Source organism: Colletotrichum aenigma (assembly GCF_013390185.1).
Source record: "Colletotrichum aenigma strain Cg56 chromosome Unknown KSG_Cg56_contig01, whole genome shotgun sequence".
In the NCBI taxonomy this organism is placed as follows: Eukaryota; Fungi; Ascomycota; class Sordariomycetes; order Glomerellales; family Glomerellaceae; genus Colletotrichum; species Colletotrichum aenigma.
The window spans coordinates 4,106,779-4,121,243 of NW_023500907.1; the positions used below are offsets into that span (position 1 = coordinate 4,106,779).

General features: G+C 58.5%; 4 protein-coding genes across 4 annotated transcripts; 2 read left to right on the forward strand and 2 right to left on the reverse strand.

Moving 5' to 3' along the window:
• Positions 1–33: 33 nt before the first annotated feature.
• CGCA056_v001076 (uncharacterized protein) lies at positions 34–635 on the reverse strand (the record flags this gene model as incomplete). The annotated part of the gene is made up of 2 exons (XM_037316337.1): positions 34–327; positions 411–635. 2 exons carry the CDS (start codon positions 633–635, stop codon positions 34–36), a joined length of 519 nt encoding a protein of 172 aa, XP_037184936.1.
• Positions 636–2,047: 1,412 nt separating this feature from the next.
• Positions 2,048–2,977, forward strand: CALM (Calmodulin; the record flags this gene model as incomplete). Its single annotated transcript, XM_037316338.1, has 5 exons — positions 2,048–2,113; positions 2,224–2,239; positions 2,299–2,424; positions 2,474–2,698; positions 2,931–2,977. 5 exons carry the CDS (start codon positions 2,048–2,050, stop codon positions 2,975–2,977), a joined length of 480 nt encoding a protein of 159 aa, XP_037184935.1.
• Positions 2,978–6,933: 3,956 nt separating this feature from the next.
• Positions 6,934–8,281, forward strand: CGCA056_v001078 (uncharacterized protein; the record flags this gene model as incomplete). Its single annotated transcript, XM_037316339.1, has 4 exons — positions 6,934–7,054; positions 7,281–7,485; positions 7,542–7,945; positions 7,995–8,281. 4 exons carry the CDS (start codon positions 6,934–6,936, stop codon positions 8,279–8,281), a joined length of 1,017 nt encoding a protein of 338 aa, XP_037184938.1.
• A 2,270-nt stretch (positions 8,282–10,551) lies between these two features.
• CGCA056_v001079 (uncharacterized protein) lies at positions 10,552–11,394 on the reverse strand (the record flags this gene model as incomplete). The annotated part of the gene is made up of 1 exon (XM_037316340.1): positions 10,552–11,394. One exon carries the CDS (start codon positions 11,392–11,394, stop codon positions 10,552–10,554), a length of 843 nt encoding a protein of 280 aa, XP_037184937.1.
• Between the last annotated feature and the right edge of the window lie 3,071 nt (positions 11,395–14,465).

The following is a 14,465-nucleotide window of genomic DNA, read 5'->3' on the forward strand; positions in this document are numbered from 1 at the left end:
GTGATGGTGCTTGATGACAGGCTGTTGCTTTGTTTACTGTGGAGGTTGCTGCTTTACAGGTCCCTGGAATGATGTGAGTGGCTGGTCCCGGAAAGGCGGGGGAGGGGTAAAAACCCGCCTGGGTGAGTAGAAGCTGCTGTTGCTCTGGAAGCCCCGAGGTTCAAGACGGGAGACGGCTTCTGCAATGTGATCTGGAGATGCGCAAGACCGGGAGCGGCACCAAAGACCAAGTGTCGTTAATAACGGAGTGTTCAAGAGGTTGCATGCGGTGGGGTTGAGGTCCGGGAGGGGCCCAATGGAGGTGAGGTCACAGGTGAGAGAGCTGAGCTGAGGTGAGGGGCGCCGTCAGCTGGCTGCGAGAGGAGCCGCCGGGTACCTGAGGGCGGCAGCTACAGGCGCTTGGGGCTTAAGCTGGTTTGGAGGGGCTGCGGCTTCAGAGGCAGCCCAGGATGAGACGTCTTTGATGCTGGAGTGGTGGGGTTTGAAGGGGGAGAAGGGGAAGGAGGGGCGGCAGCGGAATGCTCGGTTCCAGTTGCACCAGACGGGCCATGTTTGTGCAGTGCTTCAGCATTTCGATACGAAGCTCCCGTTTTTGCACAGTGACATTTCTGCAAGAGAGAGACGTCCATATCCATCCCGCGTATTGTCTACAGCCTCAGGGAAGCCGTCGCCGTTCGGTTCTGGGCCTTGTGGACAGCGCAGCAGACTCCAGCTTCACTTGATAAATGACGCAAAGAGGGCCGGAGCCTCACGCGGTCAAATTGGGCTAACATGCCTCTTCCATACAAGCAGCTGCAGATCATCAAGCAGGAAGAGGTACTTGCTGCTCAAGTACCAAAGGACATGCGAGCTTAACTTGGGTATCAAACACAGCGCGGGCTCCTCCAAACGCCCGCAACCCGGACCATCAGAGGCAACATCAACATGGATAGGGCCGTAGGGCCCTGTTCGTGGCCTGCCAAGCCCGAACGGTTGTCAGTTCTGTCTCCCGCAGCAGGGCTCCCGGAGGAAAAAGAAGGGACGAAAATGCCCAGCCCGCAGTGCAGGAGCGGGAGGCGGGAATCCCTCCCATCGTGTCTGCCCGCCGTCGACCAGTGGAATAGCGATAGCGAACCGTTTGGCAGACCGACAGCGTTCAGGGCTGGACGGCAAGGTGAGGTGGTCGCCTCGACTGGCGCCATGTGGATGCGGCCGCGTACGCTTGCAGGTCCGCGGGCGGAATCTGGCTCTGCCGCCAAGACCCTCATCCTTCAGTCCCCAAAGGCGAGCACGCGCTAAGCCCAGGAAGAGAGCCGTAGGGCCGCCTGGCGTCATACCATCGCTCACATGCTGGCGGTGATCCGTCAGAAGCGGGCTGGGTTGGGCAGAGTGAGGGGAAGTCTGGAGGAGGGACACTTCATAAGAAGAGAGACCGACGACGACCAGACTGCAGGGACCACTGCCCATCAGGAGAATTGCGTGGGTGATTGATTCTTGACTCTTGCGACGGCGTTGCAGTGCTGCACCATTACTGGCCTCCCCAGCCAGGCTCTCTGCTAGCGGGACAAATTCACAAACAAGGCACACTTTACACAGCTGGACGAGCATTTGGCTTGGGCTGGGCTGGAGCTCTAGTCGAGCTGGGGCGCGGACATCGGCAGCACAAGGCAATCGACAAGGTCTAGCTAGTGGTGGCTCGTAAAACTAGGCACGTAGTGGTAGTGAATCCAATCAGTCAATCAGGCTGAGGCAAGCCGAGGGGTCCTCACCTCATGTTTTCCTCCCTTTCCCCTCCAATCTTGCAATCCATCCCCTTCCCAGCGTCAACAACAAACACTTGACGATCCCAGCGACCGCGATACAGCTCGAACCGGACGAACGATCCCATAACCCGACACCGCGCACGCCCGAATCAATTGCTCTGACGCTCTTTTCACGCCCGCAGAACTCACCAAATTAAAAATGGTGCGTCGCTACTTGCCCCTCCTTTCGCACCGCCAGCTTCAGATAGAGCTGCTGCTGTGTTTCCGATATCCACGAGATTGACGGCCTCTAACCCGTCGTCTTCATGCAGGCGCGCCACAACCTTACCGAGGAGCAAGTCAAGGACTACAAGGCAGTCTTTTCCGTATGGGTATGTCCACGAACCCCCAACCCTGCCTCGAGCCACGGCGATCGCATTACAGAGACCCTGGTTTCTTGGGACGAACATCAGTCTAGTGCTAACGTGCCCCCGATGGACAGGACCGCGATAACACCGGTTAGTCCCAACACGCACCTCCCTCGACACAATACACACTGACACGGCCTCGTGACCAGGCGGCATCGATGCCGAGGAGTTTCGCATCGCCATGAAGTCCCTGGGCCTCAACCCCAGCATCGAAGAGGTCAAGGAGCTCATGAGGGAAGTCGACCCCAAGGGCAAGGGCGACATCAGCCTCGACGGTAGGGCCCGATGTCACGTACGAACGAACTGGCGATTGACAGCTGCTAGAATTTCTCGACCTGATGAGCGAGGCCCCCGCGACGTCGAGCAAGGCCGCGGACCCCAACAGAGAGCTCACCGCCGCCTTCAAGGTGTTCGACAAGGACAACAGCGGCTCCGTCTCGCCGTCAGAGCTGCGCCAGGTGCTGCTCTCTCTCGGCCAGCGCGCCACCGACGAGGAGATTGAGGAGATGATCAGGCACGCCGATCTGGACGGCAACGGTTCCATTGACTGTAAGCTTCATCCCCAGCGGTCGACTCGGGTTGCGCTGCAACGCTGCACGACCACGCTTCAGCAGCAGCAGCAGCAGCAAGCAAAATTGCCCTGCGCTACTGCTGCTCTCCGCTGCTCTGCCGACGGCCGCATCTCGCTATTCCCCTCCCCGCCCCCACCCAAATTTCCTAGACTAAATATAGCACACCCTTCGGAGGATTGCGGCTGACGTGCAATTCGCGAAATGAACAGACCAGGAATTCGTCCAGCTCATGGCCCCGAAGGACACCAAGGCCTAGGCGATGCGGCGACGAGGCTCTTTGGGAATGTTTTCTAGTTTTGGCACATCTATCGACGACGGGAGGGGAGGAAAAAGAAGTCACTGCTGCCTCGATACCCTTTCTCCAAAGGTACAGTGAGGTATTCAGGTGGTTTGACGCGGCGAAACACTTGGCACAACACGCATCACAGCAAACACACTCAGACACTTGTTATGCATCACAGCTATGCTCACACAATCTCCAAGACACCAGATCCTTGATGGACTACTAATTGTATTATCTGCTCTCGAGTGTTGGCACCCGTGAGCTTGCTACGAAAGTACTCGTCCAGAAATCGACAAGGGGAAATATGCGAAACGCAATCGCCAATGTGGGTAATCGTGAGACAAAAAAAAAAAAAAATGATAATGTGCATCAGAATGCCGTGGGTCGCCGTCCGTCACACTTGACGCACGATGCCTGGGCTTTCCGGGAGAATGAGTGCGGTTCGAAGAAACATCGAATTCATCGTCTGGTCTGTCCGAGGGCTAAAGAAGCTATGCGGGTTCCTTTGGCGATCCGTCCATCTACCATCCGTCCATCCGTTTCCGAACCAAAGAGTAGCAAGGCCGTGGTCGCGTTCGGGGGAATCTCTTGTTGTCGCACTCGTGCATCGGTATTATGCGCGTTGATTAGAAGCAGCAGGTCAGGCACTCCAGGCAGCACTCGCAGGTCTCTCCGCAGAGCCAGCAGCAGCAGAGAGTGGCGATGCTGTTGAGACAGTGTCAGTCACCGATGTGCGACCGCACTTGGGGGTGTTTGCTTACCAGCCGTAGAGACAGCCCTTGTCATCCTTCTTTTCCTCCTGGGGAGGGGGAGCCTGGCCCTGGGGAGGGTAGTACATCTGGAGATGGTGTGAGCAAGCCTTCGTCTTCTTGAGGGCGATGTAAACTTACGGGCTGCTGGCCGGGAGGAGGGCCGTAGCCAGGCTGGCCGGGAGGGGGAGGAGAGCCGTAGTAGGGCCTAGCAGGCGCGTGTCAGTTTGCGACTTGATCAGAAGGCGGGCGACGCGATACTTACTGCTGACCGGGAGGAGGGTATCCAGACATGATGGCGGTTGTTTGTGGTGATTAGTGGTGTGAAGTTGGTGATGTTGTGATGAAGGTCGCAAGAGTGCGAGGGTATCTGTTTTAGGGAAAAATAAGGCGGTCGCGAAGGGAAAGGTGGGTAAGGTAAGGCAAACGGAAAGAACGAGCACGACGGAGAGAGAGATGCAGGATGCAGGGGAAAAGGAGGACGGACGGGATGGGAGGGCAGCAAGGAAATAGGTCGGCCGGTCAGTCAGTCACAACGTGAGAAAAGTTGCTTATTAGTGTACGGATACCCGTTACGGTGCGGCCGAGGTGAATGGTCCCCAGTCCCCGTTTCCGCGCCTTCCACGCCGAGCCTTTGGCGGCAGCGCTGCGGCGAGTCGCTCTGCCGTATCCTTACACGCGTTCGTAAATCATACCGTACGCGTTCAAAGACTGGTCTCTGTCCAAGGCTACGCCTCACACAAATCTGGGCCGTCGAGGTGGCTCAAGGGTCTTTGCGCATCTAAGGGGTCCCTCGGGGCCGCGGGTCTGCAGAAGCAACGCCGAATAGGGAACCAATGGTCATGCCAGACGACGAGGATCGCTGGCAGAGCCGAGAGGAAATGGGACGGGGGGCCGGCCGGGATACCGGGCTCGCACGGCAGACAAAACGTCTTGGGGAGCGCATAACAAGGAGCGTCTGTGTAAGTTTCCTTGGCGTACAATACAGACTGTATGCAGCGTCGCATTTCACAATCATAGCCCCGTGGCGCATCTCTGTTCATTGTGCTGCTGCGGCAAAAGATGCTGTGCGCTTGGGATAAGGTCGACATGGGCAGCAAACGGTCATACCGATCCCATCCCATGCCATGTGGTCTTTTGCGGTGTTGCTTGGCTTTTCTTCAAGACGCCGCGGTGGTGGATATGTCGGCATCCAAGAGCCCATCTTTTTGCTCTTGGCGGAGTTACGCGTCCACTCCAAAAGCGTTAGATTATCTGCAGCTCCTCAGCTCGGCATGCTTCTGGCAGCAAATGGGCGGTCGTCAACGAGTCTTGAGACCCGTTGCCCAGCCCGTTGGAGGCTTTTTGGGGGTCTCTGAGACCCCTGGAGCGGCGCCCCTCGCTCGTGGCTTCATTGACCCTGGACGACGATGCAGAGGCGGCTGTTCAGAGTCTCAGTCGACGACCAGCCACGATCGGGCGTGTGCTGTATTTATCTCTCATCATCGCCGCAACCCAATTGCAGACGTACAACGCACCAGACATCTGACCCTTTCTTCTTCCTCCTCTCTCTGTCCCCGGCTGCGCCCTCGCGCCAGTCATCGGTCATTGTCAGCAGGCCGGGTCACCCCCACTCATTTGGCTCGGCGCTGTGAATGAAGGACGGCGCGCGCTGCATGGAACCACTGGTGAGCGCAGATGGCCATCGACGAGCAGACGTACGGATAAGGTCGAGAGAGAGTCAGCCACCGCCGCGGACCGCGGGCCACGGACGGTGAGTTTTCTTCAGAGAGTCATATTTTTCCCCATTGCGGTTAGCTCCCCAATTCGCAGTGAATTAGCACGCCTCCACAGGTAATAAGGTAGAAACTCAATTACTAGGCAGTTTAGTGGATAAGGCGAGCACAAGTCTGCAGACTAGGCCGCTCTTGGCACGCTCGCCATGTTTAAACCGGCCGGGTGGGAAGGCAGCGGACAGGGCGGAGCGCCGGTGCGGCTACGGCTTGCAGGGAACCAGCTGAAGCACGTCTCATGTTTGTCCTTTTTTGAGAGCCGGTTTCCAGGCTCGAACCGCAGCTGACACGGCACACCCAAACCTTGACTGCTCAGGAGTCAGGCCTCTGTTGCTGTTGTTTGGTGTTTTGCGGGCGGGCAGCCCAAAGGAGCTCCCTGGGTCTGAATTCTGAAATCGATGCCCCTGTCCCCGTCGTTTGGACCCTGTGGACCCCTGCCGGTGCCTGCCCTACCAGACCGGGAAGCCAGAGCTGCCAATCACTGGACGTTCCAACGTTCCTGCCTTACTTTCTGCGGTTCACCTGTCCCGGGCACTACGGCCACTAGCGCAGAGACGCCGCCTGGCTCCCCGCCCGAACATTCACCGTAGGTATCGTACACGATACGGCAAGGGCAGCTAAAGAGTTGTAGCTGGTTGACCTCACTGGTTATCTCTGTATAGGTAAGGTACGGAACCCAAGGCAGCCGGGTAACGGCACGTTGGGCTGCACCTGTTGCCACTGTTAGTCTAAGAAAAGAAACTCTAGCTAGGTATGAATCATCAGCGAAAAAAGACTCTGGTGATGTGCATGCGCGTTTAACAGACCTCACCTACCTGAGGCAGGCACCCCAGCTTCACCACCGCCCGTGCCTCGTGCCTTCCCGTCTGGTAAGGTACCCAGACCCCGGACCATACACAAATCGTCTGTACCTCATCCCATCTCACCTCTGACCTCTGAGGTGTCTCCCACAGCCTGACGCACCTGTCCCGAGCCGTCTGTGAGGTGCTTTCCTTCTTCACAAGCTGCCTGTCGTCCGCTGCACTGCGTGACTGCGGTGCCAGCCTCGCTAGCCATCGCTCCGGCCCCCGGGAGGGAACCCATCGTGCTCCTCCACACATCTGCGAGGCATCCACCTGGCCCTCCACGCCCGCCGCAGTACAAAGAGGCCAAGATTTTTGACGAACATCGCGTGGACCAACGAGCTGTCAACGCATCACAGGTAACCGCCCGCTCCCCTCTTGCCCTTGACGTGTTTCCGACAGATCTCCTCTTCTCTGCTTCACCGCCCATAAAAACTGCAGAAAACCTGAGGCTTACGCAGCGACAGCTACCCCTCGATCTTTCTCAGCCTCTGCCGCCTCATCCGTCCTTCACCACTCACAACTTCCCGTATCCCCATTACTTAAGCGAACCGAAGAAAGGAACCATGTCTTTCTTCAAGAAGCTCACCAAGGAGTTCGAGGAGCTCAAGACCTCCTTCTCCGACGACAAGCCCGCCGCCCAGCAGCAACAGCAGCAGCAGCAGCAACCTCCCCAAGAGCAGACTGGTAAGTCGCACTCGTGTCACCCAGCCCTTCCCGCCTTCCCTGCAAGAGGGACATTTCAACATCTCCCAAGCCGTCCTATTTCTTGTCCTCCTCTCGTCTTCCTCGCTACCATTGACATTCACTACCTGCTCGTCACCTACAAAACACCCCGTTTGATGTCAGCGAGATCCCATCGATCTGTCGTCGTCGTCTCGATAAGGTTACTGACTCGTGCTTCTTTGGCCAGGCTCCCGCAGCTACGGTGATCACCCGCAGCAGCAGCAATACGGCGCTCCTCCCTCCAACTATCCTTACCCCTCGCAGGCACAGCCTCAACCCGGTTACGGCAGCCAGCCCAGTTACGGCCAACCCACCCCTCCGGCTGCCCAGTCCGCGCCCCCGATGGCCGCTCCTTCCGTCTCCCAGGGCTGGCTCTGCCAGTGGGACTCCAAGTGAGCCGCATCCCGAAGACCCCATTTCCCGGGCGTTGCCGCTGACCTCCTTGCAGCTACCAGAGATGGTTCTACGTTGACCAGAGCTCCGGTCGCTCCCAGTGGGAGCACCCGTCTCCCCCCACCGGCCCGGTCGGCACCCCCAGCTACGGCGCCCCCCCTCCCGTCCCCCCCTCCGACACTAGAGCTTTCGGAGACCAGGGCCACGGCGGCTACGGCTCCCCCGCACCTCCCCAGCAGTACGGCGGCGCCCCCTACGGCCAGCAGCCTCAGTACGGCCAGCCTCAGTACGGTCAACCCCAGTACGGCGGCGCTCCTTATGACCAGTCTCATGGTCAGAACCCGTACGGCGAGACCAAGGACAAGGAGAAGAAGAGCAGCAGCAGCGGCATGCTCCTCGGTGCTGCCGGCGGTCTCGCCGTCGGTGCTGTTGGTGGCGCGTTGATCGCTAATGCCCTTGGTGAGTTGCCTTCATGCCTGTCACTTGAATCCGTGCTAACCAACTGCAGACGACTCCGACGATGAGCACAAGGCCGCCGCTCAACAGCAGCAGCAGTACGGTGGCTACCAGGACAACTCTTACAACGACGCTCCCCCCGCCGTCCTGCCTCCCACCGACAACGACGGCGACTCCGTCTCCTCCAGCGACCGCGAGGACGTCCAGGAGGCCCGCGAGGAGTACGAGGAGGCTCTCGCCGCCGCCCACGACTCTGACGCCAGCAGCAGCGACCACGAGCGCCTCGAGGAGGCCAGAGAGGAGTACGAGGAGACGTACGAGGAGGTGTACGAGGACTAAACCTAAACTTTTGCTCTGGCTTTGAGTGGGTTTACGCAGTCGGAGGACGAGTGGACTGCGGTTTGCTATGACGACATGACGACGAATGACAGCTCAGCATTGCGTGGCAGTTAAGATGGCATGAAAGAACAAGAGGCATCGGGGATACCGGGACGGTCTTTACCTTTTTTGCTCCATAGCCCTCGGAATTTCAGATGCAAGGACGCGTTTTAGGTCCTGCTAGTTTACCAGTATCGATGGGTTTCGATCGCGTGAGACAATCGGCGGCTGCTGAGGCCGTACGTGAAGGTGGTAAGGACGCTGTCTCGCATCTGCCTCGGTGACAGCGGGAAGGGGGTGGTACAAGATGCACGGCAATCCAATCCCAATCATTCCCGTCGTTGCGAGGAGAATGACAATTAGTAGGCACACGAAAACGACGGGGCACCATCACAGGGAGAGGACCTCGGCGCAGAGTAATTGGAATCGGTGTTCCAGCTTCTCGTAATCATGTCTCGGCCATCCCTTGGATCGTCGACCAGGAAGGGCTCCAGGCTGCATCTCAGACAGCGGCTGCGCTGCTGCTGCTGGCTTCTTCCAGCGCTGCGCGCCCATGTAAAGAGCAGCACGATCGTACACTACATGATGTGCGGCTTTATTTTATTCCTCCGACGGATCGCCTTCACACAGAGACACGCTGCTATCCCCTTTCGAGGCAATCGTCGCATGTGCCCCATACCAAGAAAGGGAAGGGCAGAAACAGAGCCATTTCAAAAGCAAAAACCTCACGATCTTACGTCCGTTCGGCCACGGAGACTGCTTGCCGAGGCTCAGCCCTTTTCGCCGGTCTGTTGGATGGAAATTGACGAGACATGTGGTCCAAGACAGAGAGAGAGGGACGATGTTGGGTTCACTTACACCTGAGTGGACGGACGGCAACAGGGTGTCTGCCGGCTCGGCTCTCAGCGATCGCCCCTCTAACCCACCCACAATCTCAGCGATGGGCACCAGGTTCAGCCCGGTACCTTAGGTTCGGCCTCAGGCGAAGCCTCGCCCTGGCCTCAGGCACCCGGCGATAGTGATAGGCGGCCCTACCCCGTTCAGCTCCCCCAAAGAGTTCGTGGTGGTGGTGGTGTGTCCCGTTTCGACAAACCAACCCCCCATCCGTTAGGGAGTGTTTCAGCGCGCACCACCACTATCGGGCCCCCAGCCATCCCTTGCTTCCCGTGGTTTGTGCTTTCGCAGGCAGGTTTACAGCGTAGAGAGGCGAGCTGTTGGGGGTTTCCCTGTGAGCCGGTTCGTGAGCCGAATACAGTGTAAGTCTACTAGCAAACCCGTCCGTTTGTTCATCTGAAAAGTGTGAAGCTGCTAGTACACTTTGCGATCGTGAGGTTGGTCGTGGTCAGACAGAGCCTCAATCGTACAAAAAACAAGAGGCTGGAAAAGCTGGGGTGGCCAGGAACGGCGGGGGGGAGGCCGGGGCAGCGTTTACTCGCATCTTGAGGGTCCTCCCCGTCGACCATCGTCGCCCTCCCTCCCAAATCCGGCTGGCCGCCGCAAGTCCGTGCTTGAGAACCCGCCGCCCATCGTGGAATGGTTCTCCCCGATAGTGTGCTGTGCAGGCCGCCCCCTCCCCCATGCTGCAAGTCAGAATGGATCCCCCATCTCACATCGGGAAAACCCAGCCATCCCACATGTCGAGGTGGCTGGGGCTGAATATCGATGCCAGTGGTCCCTGGAGAACAGACGACGCGCCAGAAGCTCTGGCAGTCGCGTCTGGCGTGCGCCCCCGGATGGCTGGACGGCTGGGCCGTCGTCCGATGACAGTCCAAGCGGCCGGGCGCGCTACGGCGTCGTTGACAGCTGCGACAGCGGAAGTCAATTCGTAGAGACCGGACAGGTTGCGCCGCACATACAGCCGTTTGCCTGCGCAAGCGTCGCACATGCGTGTTTGGACGCAGATGCATGTTCAAGACGAGATTCAGGCTGTAAAGTGCGTCAGAGGCACGATGTAAAGGTCACAATCAGTGAGTAATGTTTTGTAGGGTGATGTATTTGCTCTTTCAAGCTTCTGCCCTAGTAGACGTTGGATACGTCGCGCAAACAAAGAAACAACTCTAGAGCTAGTCGTAGCCCGAGATCAAACACGCGCGCCCGTTGCAAAAATGCCAGCCACATGCGGGGCTACCCAAGATTCTGGTTCTCTAGTCTGCCAGATGCGATATGGTACAGTTGACCCAATGATATGCTCAGACAAATGAAATCAAGAAACGAATGGACGGCGATGAGACTCATCGCCAGGTGCCGTGGAGCTTGGTTCGTCGGCTACTCCTGCGGCCCTTGAGGCCGACCTCGCCCTGGACCATCAGGCTCTTCCACCTCCGCGATAGGCAGTTGCGGTCCTTTCCTAGACTGCGCGCGCAGTCCTGCCACTCTGACTTGCTGAGCTTGAGCTTCTCGAGCACGAGCTCCACCAGTATCCTGTCGTCCTCTGCGCTCCACGGCTCGCCGTCGGCCTCGACCTCGACGTTTGATCCATGTGGTGTGGGCTCTTCGCCGTTGAGGAGGTGTAGTGTGTGAAAGTCGGAGCGCTCGAGGCCGAGGGGCACGACCTCTGGCGCAATGCGCGCGCGCTTGGGCGTTGACGGCGCGGACGGGAGCTGTTCTTGTTGCGACGAGATCTCGAGATCACTGTCGACGTCGGAGTCGGTCATGAAGGCGTCCTCGCGGCCCATGTCGTCATCGGACGAGCGGCGGCGCTTGTTCACCCCGCGGGGCGGCGCGCGCTTGGCGATGCGCTTGCGCGGGAGGTGCTCGCTATTGATGCCATCGGCCGCGGGCTTCGCGCGAGAGCGCAGGCGAAGCTTCAGAGGCGGCGGCGCGTGGGCGAGGGGAGGAGTCGGGAGCTGGTGGTGCGACGGCGGCGATGGCTGCTGCGTCACGGTGTGGTTCTGGTGGTGCTGAGGAGTGGAGAGGAGGGCCTGGAGGGAGCGGCAGGTGTCGAAGATGTTGCCAAAGGGGCCCTGGTGAGAAAGCGACGGAGGGCTGGCGGGAGGCGAGGCGAACATTGCGGCTTGAAGGCGGGTGAGGGGCGGCTGCGACGTGTCGCAGGAGAGGGCGGATGGCATGAGCATCTTGGCGGTGGTATGCGCGCTTGGTTGCGATTCTCTGGTTTGTGGGCGTTGGAGGTCGGTGAGGGTTTGCGACAGGGCTGGTTGGCTCTGGTGCGCGACTTTGCGACGAAGAAAGGGCGAGCGAGGAATGGAATGCGCCGGGAGGTCGCGATGATATCAAGGGCGGGAGTATTGGATCGAGGGCTTGTAGAAGATGGTGAGGGTGTTGGAGGTATTTGTTTGCTAGCGGTTCGAAGGGATTCTTGGGAATGCGGGCGAGCAGTAGTAGTTGTGTATGTGTATGTGTGTGTGTGTGTGTGTGTCGGTGTGAGAGTTTCGGGAGGGAGGCGGTGGGTGAAGAAGGGAAGGTTGGCTGGGACGGACCTAGATAGCGGCAGAGTGGCAGGTGGCAGATGGGACGGCGGAGGATTATGGGGGGGGAGACTAATATGGATGGGAAAATGGCGTGTGCGGTGGGCGGTGGACACTGGACTGGGCATCTTTGGGTGCTGGACGGTGGGCCACCTGACAGGGTCCGTCCACTCGCTGGCGCAAACTGCATCCTGCACCTCGGGTGGGTTCACAGTGCCCAGAATTCCGGGAAACGCAGCGGGGACGCGACCACTTCCACTGTCTGGAGCCCGCGGTACGTATCCTTTTGCCAGGGATTTTAATGGGCGTGGGAGGGGAGGGTCCGAGCTTTGCACCGACCCTTCCGCCAGTTCTTTCTGGCTGTTTGCTCTCGTCTGCAAAGGAGTACTTGGAATCGGTACCTGACGAGGAGTGGATGATCATGGGAGTCTCCGAAACAGCCCGCAGTATCCATATCGATAGACGATAGCAAGAGGGGGTATGCCCCAGGTACACCAGACGGTGGGATGGCTGGCAGCACCGCGCGAACAGGTACGCAGCGTCAACCTCTTCCACACTGTCTCGATGGTGTCTCAATCCCCTTCCCGAGCCTGGGACGGCGTGTTTGCTTCTTCGCCTTCTCGCCCTCATCGCCCTCACCACCGTTCTGCAGTAGTCCCCTTCTCGTCGGGCCTGCATCCTGTCCTCCGTCTGCAAGGGTCGTCTCGCCATTGCTAGAGACCAACACCACCCCCTTCGTTCGTCTGCCCACGGCCGTGCCCTCTCGCAGCGCCTCCCTGCTTCTTCCGCCTCTCTTTCTCTGTCTCTCCTCCCGTTCATGCAAGGCGGCTCTCTTGAACGGGCCTCATCTTTCTTGTCTCTCCTTCATCTCGCGCGCCCTTTTCCAATTACACCTTTGAACTATCGCCTATAATCCCATCTCCCTCAACTCCGGCCGAAAAGAGCTGCAAGTCATGTAAGACAGACGGACATAATCTTCACCCTGTATCTCCCCAGCTTTCCTGCTCTATCGCTATCGTGGTGCAGACGCCTCGAAGCAGACGCAGTCTATTCATCCTCCGCTCAGACTTTGGTGCTAGAGGTACGGCTCGATCCTCCCTCCTGTCACCTCCTACACAGGACACACAGACGACACCATTAGACGGCCTCGTTGAGTCAGGTTGCCACACTCAGCAACCATTGTTTCTGACAATACACCTTTCAGTCGGGCCTGTAAATTGCTTATTGTCCATCAGTCTCCCTCCCAGTCTCACCGTGCCAAAAGGGTCGCTTTGCAGACGTTGAAAGAGCACGACTCCAGACAAACAAGAGCGTCTCATTCATGCGACCAGCCCTCCTCGAAAGCCAGGCCACGAAGGGAAAACGTGCTCCTCATGCGGTGCCACCACGACCACATCCATTTAGACTTCACAGTGTCCCCTTCAGAAGCCCCGTCTCCACACCCAAGACGCTTCAAACTGCACAAAGGGATCTGGCCGAACGGCGTCAGGCCAGCTGCCTGCCCTTGATTGCCTGCTTTATTGGTTCCTGATGGGCGACCCCGGTGGTCGGCTTAGCGAATCCTTTGGCCGTCTAGAGATATTCCGATCAACCGCCGACGACATCATAGCCCTCCCTCCCCCTTCTTGGGTGTATTGAAACGCTATTGCATTCCCTTTGAAGCTTGTTTCCTGTGTGCCTGGCTGTGTAACGTCACCCATGACCTCGACCCTCCCTCCCGAATGACGATGACGCATGACTCGAGGTGCTCCTGACCCTCAAGTCGGTTGACTGCTCCCGAAACGTCCGCCCAAGGTGTTCTAATCTAAGTGCCCTCATGACATATCCCGGGCGACCGTCAAGGTGGTGTGCAGAACAGCGGTGGCACTCAAAGTGACAAAGCCGATATCGTATCAGAACAATGGGTGCTCCGCAGTGCAGACAGGCCTGCGAAGAGGGGCTGCTTAATGGCTTGCATCAGAAACGTGGGTATTCGATCGCTCAGCCCCGCGCCATGAGGGCAACGGGGCTTGTGGAGAGGGTTTGGGCATCGAGCACTCTTTTCGAATTTCAGAAATAGGATCTCTTCGTCTCATGGACATCGCTATTCAGGAACGCCGCATGGCGGGGTCAGGTCGTCGGCGGCAAAATGCGAATCGCGAGAATCACCACTTGAGCGGCAAAACTCGCAACAGGACGACATCAAGGGCATCAGGATTTGAAGTAGTGATCACCCGCGATTGCCGCCAGGTCGCCTCGGAAACACGAGAGAAGACGTGCGAACAAGTCATCGAAGGAGGTGGGTGGTCGTCAAAACCACCAAAGTTGCGATGCGGTCGTCGCGACGCGGCTCTGTCGCGCGAAGCAGGCGCGTTCTAGCGCGTTTGGTCGCGACTTTTTTAGATTGCGTGCAGCTCCCATTGCCCAATCAGGAGCGACCGTGCATGAGCATCCCGTCCCATTGGCTCGTCAAATCTCAGACCGTTTGACCCGACACAGTGCGCCGGTGCCGCTGGTGGGGCCCTTCCCTGCTCGCTTGATACGTACCCGTCGTCTTATCCAACGTCACCTCGCGCGCCCAACCTGGGAAAACTCTCGACCTGAACATCCACTTCCGCACACGTCTGTGAGTCCACGTCAGGGCTTGTCGAATGCTGGCTGCCACGAAGTCGAGGGGCCACAACGGTGGGCAAGGGCATGGCATGGCATGGCGAACCCCCCGGGGCTTGGTCGATTCTTCT